Here is a 6,811-nt window from a genome sequence, read left to right on the forward strand (position 1 = left end):
TTATTTCAGACCCTTATGTATATTACTCTAGTAGTTCGTTCACTCGTGACACCAGGTTCAAGGAATTATAATAGATATTTGGTTAGTTCAAATTCCGCATTGTTACTTTAAATTTATTCAGTTATATCGGTTCTTCTTTAATATCTAATTTAAACTATTAAAAGGAGTAGATTGTTCTAACGTTGTCTTGCCTAGTAAGTGTAATGTTAGGCGCCATCACGGTTTCAATGGTGGGAACTTCGAGTCGTGACACATTTCAAATCATTTTCTCAACTCCAATAAATATGTATTAATTAATATGGGTATCATGGTAAATTATGCACTTCATTTATTATTTCTTAAGGAGCGTGAAAAATCAAAACGTGCCAAGTAAAAATGAACGGAGAGAGTATAACACTATTACTTTTAAATTCGACTCAAAAGTAAATCTTATGGCACAATGGTGGAGCAACGAAATTGACACCATTTAGGTGGAAGTGATCCTCCTTGTCAACAATCATATTGGCAACAATTTACAATAGACATGAGAAATTAAAGTTGTCAGCAAATTTTGAGATAAATGGATTCTAAGCATTGCACATTGAGATTATCCGCCTTATGGGTCTGCCCTTCCGTCATGCTCATGCTTTTTAGAGATTGGCAAATCATGCTCATCTATCACATACCAGTACTTCCGATCGAAGTACCAATCACCAAATGCCTTTGGTAGACTCTGTATATAAAACATACACTTCACAAGTCATTAACATATAGAAATATTCTTCGATTTTTTTCCTTTGTTACGTTCTTGTAATTTCTTATTATAACACAATAAACTATTAACCATAGCATGAATTTAAATCTATCACGAACTGAATAAGCGAATGTAAAGACATTATGAAATACAGTATTCTACATAACCCTTAAGTGAATATCCAAACATAAATTGTAAATAAATAATCTCTTACCAGGTTATTTATCATAGTGGCGTTTTCAGGAGACCACCTTGTCAGTAGCGATGTATGATGATTTACTGAGTCAATGAAAACACCTCTCATTTTAGGATTGTTTGGTTTGGGCAGAGTACTTAAGAATTCCGACCTAAATTCTGAAATAAAAAAATCCAAAAACGTTAGACATATAATGTAACTCATAACGCAAATGAATTTGTTTCATTGGTAGTGATATGATAATTAATTAGCTCATTTAATAGTAAAAGAACTAAATCATTGTTTAATTTGTACTAATTACCTCTGAAGGCTTTGTTCTGACTTGTAGTGCATGTCCCATTTTCAATGACGTCGTGTAAATTAGGTTCTACAGTAGTGTTAATCTGCAGCCGTTCATTTAGAAGATACTACAGTAAGTGGCAAACGAAAAAAAATCTAAATAATTTACCACATACTAGAATATGATAGAGCGAGTTTGTCTATAAAAAATTTCTTGAGATCTTTCAAAAAATATGTTAGTGTAAGTGATTCCACATTTTATGCCAAAAATAAAAAATAAAAAAAATAAATTAATTTTATTTTGTTATCTGAAGAAGTGGCCGAAGTTCTTGTAAAAAGTTCTTCCACGTATCAAAATATCGTAAATCTCCCACAAGAAAAAAAAAAAAAAAAAGGAAATTGGCTATCCAAACATGTTTAAATTTTGCACAACCTGGTATAAACAAAATGATAACAATTGATAAACACCTAATTACCTGAAATATGTCAAATGCTGACATCGCAATGAAAAGTGGTATCTTGATATTTTGTTGCATGTTTTCAGGGAATAAGCACTGCACTCACGAATTGGAGTTTGTATGTTTATAATTAGTAGTTTAATGACAAAAGATTCAAACAACAATTGAATTTGGGAATTAGGTAATTCATGTACGTACCAATAGCGGTTTCATTTTTGAAGTGCATGATTTGGGTAACGTCTTGCCAGATCCCTGCAACTCGTCATAGGTTTAGATAGCAAAAAAAAAAGAATTGACTAACTCTTGACTCCTTCGTTTAACTTTAAATTTTTTATTTTACGCTTAACATGACGTCTTATTGTTATATAAATATCATGGTATGTTTTAGACCACAAATTTTAAGGATGCTTTTGGAATAGGCCAAGAGTCTTTTCTTTCTTTCATTAAAACTATGAACATTATATCATATCATATCAGATCATACTATATTATAAATATAAAGACCTAAAGGAAAAGTTCAAAGACCAAAATGCCCATTAAAAGTTGAATGATCATTTTATCCTTCAGTCAGATATCACTCCATATATAATATAATCGTATACATAAATATAATTATATGTTTATGTTTTGTTTTTTTCATCTTCCATGTTAATAGGCTTTCTATACTTTTTACAATTGTAACAATATTATAATTTTTCTTAGTCATCACTGATTGTTTGTATTTTTTATCTTCCACTATAATAATTTTCTTGCACAATCTTTCATAGCATTCTATAGAAGTGCATAATAAGCTGTCTATATGTTCAAATATAGTAAAGTAAAATAGCATGCATCAAAGAAAGGTAGCCTTCTCTTCGAAAATAATATTTTTTGTGGTTTTACTTTTCATTACAAAGCTTCTCGTATTCTATCAACGACATGGGGATTGTTTGCAATTTTCTCTTATGTCTACTATTTTTTCAAGTAAGTTTCACTTTGTCTTTCTAATATAAATGGATTTTAAATTCTTCTCTGAGTCACTATCCCATCTAGATCTATATATATGTGGTTATAAAGTGCGGATCATTTTATATTTTATATTAATTTTTCTTTGTTACTTTTTACGAAATCATGAAACTATATAATTATATTCTTTTTATGAGATATAGCATCATCCATGTTAAAGCTGGTAACTACAATATATAAATGGTGAATGGCGATATTCAAATTAAAGTTTATTGTACAAGTATTTTCGTCTTTTTAGATATAAAATCATCCTTGTTAGAACTGCTAACTATAATAAATGGTAATATTCAAATTTATAGTCTACTCTAATTTGAGGTCATATTACTACGACAATATTTATTTATCAAATTGTACTTTTTTCTTTTTGTTAGTTATTGGAATATTTTCAAAGTAAAATATATTAATGCGGAAAAAAAACATGTAAAAAATCCCTAGCATGATACGCTAATCTGAAAAATTACCACGACTACCGCAGACCTTTAAACTATAATCTTTTATTCAAATAGGCTGAGTATTCGTCAAATTGATCCTTATAGTATTTTTGTTTTAATTTTTTTATTACTCATTATACACATACATTAATATATTATCTATATGATTTTTAAAATAATTGTTCTAATTTATATGACGCACGTGTACAAAAAATAATAAAATGAAAATAGAGGTATTATTTAGTAACTTATATTAAACTAACATAAATTAGTAGAGTAGGATAAGAAGGGAATAAGAATTTACATGTAAAGTAACAAGTCCGTTGTATATTTCTTCGAAGCCTCTTGCTTGCTTTTGATTCTTCCTATTAAAAAGCGATAATTCAAAAGTTATAGTATTGCAATTAAAAACTTGTACGATTTTGTAATAGACGATAATATACGATATTTGAAAATCTTACGCATGGATAAAATAACCACCATCAACGAAGCATTTCACTCTAGGAGTATTTGGCAGTAGACTGCGAAAATGATCACAATATAGCATTGCTGGATATCCACCAGCTGAACTTCCAGCAAGAATAGCCTGCAATCGTTAAAGAATTTCAGCACGAAATCTAATTAGTATACTTAATTAATTATTTCAACTACAATATAGAATTTACATACATTCTTGGCATTCTTTAATCCTTTTGCCAACACATCCTCCACTACTGCTTCAAAAATTCTTGCTCCTCTGAAATGAAGATTAGTAGCCTAAACAAAATACAGTATGATTAAATTCCACGTTCTCTCGTAAGGTTCTTGGATTTGAAAAATATAAAAGAAACCCTCAGAATTAAGGAGTGCTAATTTCTTTCCTAGTAGATATTCAACAGATAATTAAACATATCAAAATTGTAATTTGAAATTATAACTTGAAAAGGGCATTACAGGATCAACGTATTCGACATCTCCAGTAAATGCACCACCATCACAGTATCTAACAAGCACTTTGTTCCAGTTGTAGAAATCTGCATATTTTACCTCATGAATTAGTAACAAGATATGTATAAACTAGAAATATTCACTTTAGCTACTGTTTCCACAAATAAATTTTTCTTTATAAATTCAGAAGGAGATTTAGATAGTATAATCCAAGAAAACCTGGATTTGCACTCTGATTCTTGCTATAAATTCCTTGAAATGTGAATGGTCCCATAATAGTTGTAGAACCCACTTTATTGTCACGGATTCGTTCCTTGCATGTTTCGACGCTTGTGCACCATGCTCCTCCCTAAGAATATCATGAAAATTTCCAAAGATTTAAGAAATTTCGAAAAGGGCAAAAATCTGAAATATTACAAGGTAAAATTTTTCAAATATTTAAACAATATTCCTGCACAAAGTCCATATATATATATATAGTTGAATTACACATGTATATATTATACATGACTTACCGCAAGTTGTACAAACCAATTTCCAACTCCTTCTCCGAATCCTGGTTCAAAATGGTATGCTGGAGGTGATCCATCCAGACATACTGGCAATAAATAAGGCCAAAAACACTCTTTCAATTTTCGATTTCCCAATTTAGATTTTGAGTTGTATATAAGTTAAGAAATTAACCTGCTCCTTTTGACACCGCGTTCTTAACAATTGTTTTCTTCACTTCATAGAAATCCAAGTCTGTTGCACTTTCAGTTTTAATGATGGCCAAAGAACAAACAATTAAGCAAAAAAGTTGAAGACATCTTGTCGCCATCACCATCCTGTAAAACTTATAATATGACAAAAGGATGTAATAGTGTATAAGAAGAAAACAACTTTTCTGAACATATATATACTTTGTAAATATGTTGCAAAAGAGGTATTGACCCTAACTAATCAATTATGAAACGATGTATATATACTTTCATTAGGGAGCTAGAAAGTGGAGTACCGGAAAATTAGGCATTGTAAAAGGACTAACCACTTGTTTTATTTTTTCACTAGGGACCTCAAGATATATTTTTGAGGCCTATCATTTATCTATATTATTATTGTTATTAGCTTTAAAATATTAGCGTTGCACGTGTGAATAAGCTAAAAATTTACATAAAAAAGAATAAAATTATGTAAAATAAAAATGGGCATTAAAATTGATGCGATATTCATTTAAATGACAACAATAATGTTGTTATATTGACTCGTTTGTTGAATTTAAAATAATTAAATATCTTTTAAACTTGCAACAATGAACAATTTAGTTAAGTTAATTATATTAATAATTATAGCTATTTTATTTATGAGAATGTTGTGTGATGCATCTAGCCTAATATCTTTTTATAGCCGATGTTCTGAGTGTATATTTCTTTTTATCACTTCAATTGCTCTGTTATGATCAAAACTTCTGGTATTGATATTGGTATTTCACTAGAAAGTACCACAAAAGTTGTCAACGTGAGAAATATGCTAGGGGAAAGTATAACCAAATGTTAGGGATAGTTTTATCATGTGCTTTAATAATTTCGAGGGAAAACGCAAACACATTGGAAGGAGTATTCTTGTAACGACCCAATCGGTCGTTTTGAGCATTTGTATTCCGTTTAGCTGTTCGAAGTCTTGAGTAGCTTCATATGATGTACTATGACTTGTGTGAATCGTCGGTTTTATTTTTCAGGTGATTCGGGATTGATTCAAAAGAATGATTCTCAAATAGGAAGCTTTAAGTTGGAAGAGTTGACCAAGTTTGACTTTTTAGTATTCGATCTCGGATCGGAGTTTTGATGGTTCTGTTAGGCCCGGATGGTATTTTGGACTTGGGCGTATTGTTGCGACCAAAACACTCATGCAAGTGTACGCGATCTTCAAGTAATATAGTAATAAGTAGAGTATCGTTCCCACGAGGACTTGTGATTAACTTAACGACTGATGCAAACTCAAACAATTATCGATTCAAGCTAATTCATCACAAAATACATAAATAACCAATTTACAATTTAACTAGTAGACAAACAATAATACAACGCAAAGTTACTACGCCACTTATGAATTTTTCTTTTAACAATTAATAAAAGAGATATCCCGGGGTTATGGGCTTGCTAGAGATCATACTACGTTTTTAGCTTTAAAATGATTTATTGAATTATCTGAGTTATTGATTATAGGGTTAATAATACCCATAAGAATCTGTCGATTTCTTATGCGCCTATTCAAGTTAAATTAATACCTATATTTCTATGGTATTAATATTAACTCAAATGCATTTACAAATCCTTATTTCTCAACCAAACAAGGCAATTAAGTATAGTTCTATCTTAATCGCGAATCTTTCACCCGATGCCCAGGATCCAGATCTTGCTCTATTTGATTCTATATGCAATCAAGAATTTCCTTTTTCAAGTTTAACTCAAGATTCGTAAATAGTATTTCACTATTAGCGATGCAGTAAAATAATTAACAGCAGAATCAAATAAACAACCCTTAACGATAAATTCAAGATCATCAATCTAAGCTTCAAACAACATAATCGTCTAACACCCATAACCCCAGAATATTTGGGTTTTTAGCCACTCATAATTATACAAACATCAACAATATAAGTCATAAACATAATATGAGTAAATACTAGGAGAAGGTTTAGAAAAACTCTTTTAATCCTTGCTCCAAGTTGATGTTTCTCCTTGATTCTCTTCTTCAAGATGAATCTCCTTCCTCTTTTTCTTCTCCAAAAACAGGTCTCTCT

The 6,811-nt window shown here is 30.3% G+C and overlaps 1 protein-coding gene across 1 annotated transcript; it reads right to left on the minus strand.

The window, feature by feature from the left end:
• Positions 1–443: 443 nt before the first annotated feature.
• On the minus strand, positions 444–4,952 carry LOC104245838 (pectin acetylesterase 8-like). Its single transcript, XM_009801532.2, has 12 exons — positions 4,714–4,952; positions 4,545–4,627; positions 4,249–4,378; positions 4,036–4,115; positions 3,772–3,858; positions 3,564–3,688; positions 3,407–3,467; positions 1,865–1,918; positions 1,685–1,762; positions 1,231–1,312; positions 948–1,087; positions 444–712 (listed from the first exon to the last, which is right to left on the minus strand). Exons 1-12 carry the CDS (start codon positions 4,853–4,855, stop codon positions 596–598), a joined length of 1,179 nt encoding a protein of 392 aa, XP_009799834.1. The 5' UTR covers positions 4,856–4,952; the 3' UTR covers positions 444–595.
• Between the last annotated feature and the right edge of the window lie 1,859 nt (positions 4,953–6,811).

This window comes from Nicotiana sylvestris, chromosome 6, assembly GCF_000393655.2.
Source record: "Nicotiana sylvestris chromosome 6, ASM39365v2, whole genome shotgun sequence".
NCBI classification, from domain to species: Eukaryota; Viridiplantae; Streptophyta; class Magnoliopsida; order Solanales; family Solanaceae; genus Nicotiana; species Nicotiana sylvestris.

Excerpts from the sequence above, each read along its gene's own strand:
- LOC104245838 (XM_009801532.2), bottom strand. The coding sequence starts at position 4,855 with ATGGTGATGGCGACAAGATGTCTTCAACTTTTTTGCTTAATTGTTTGT. Across the intron at positions 1,313-1,684 it reads CAGCATTTGACATATTTCAG|ATTAACACTACTGTAGAACC; the intron begins GTAATTAGGTGT and ends GAACGGCTGCAG. Across the intron at positions 1,088-1,230 it reads TCAGAACAAAGCCTTCAGAG|AATTTAGGTCGGAATTCTTA; the intron begins GTAATTAGTACA and ends TTTTTATTTCAG.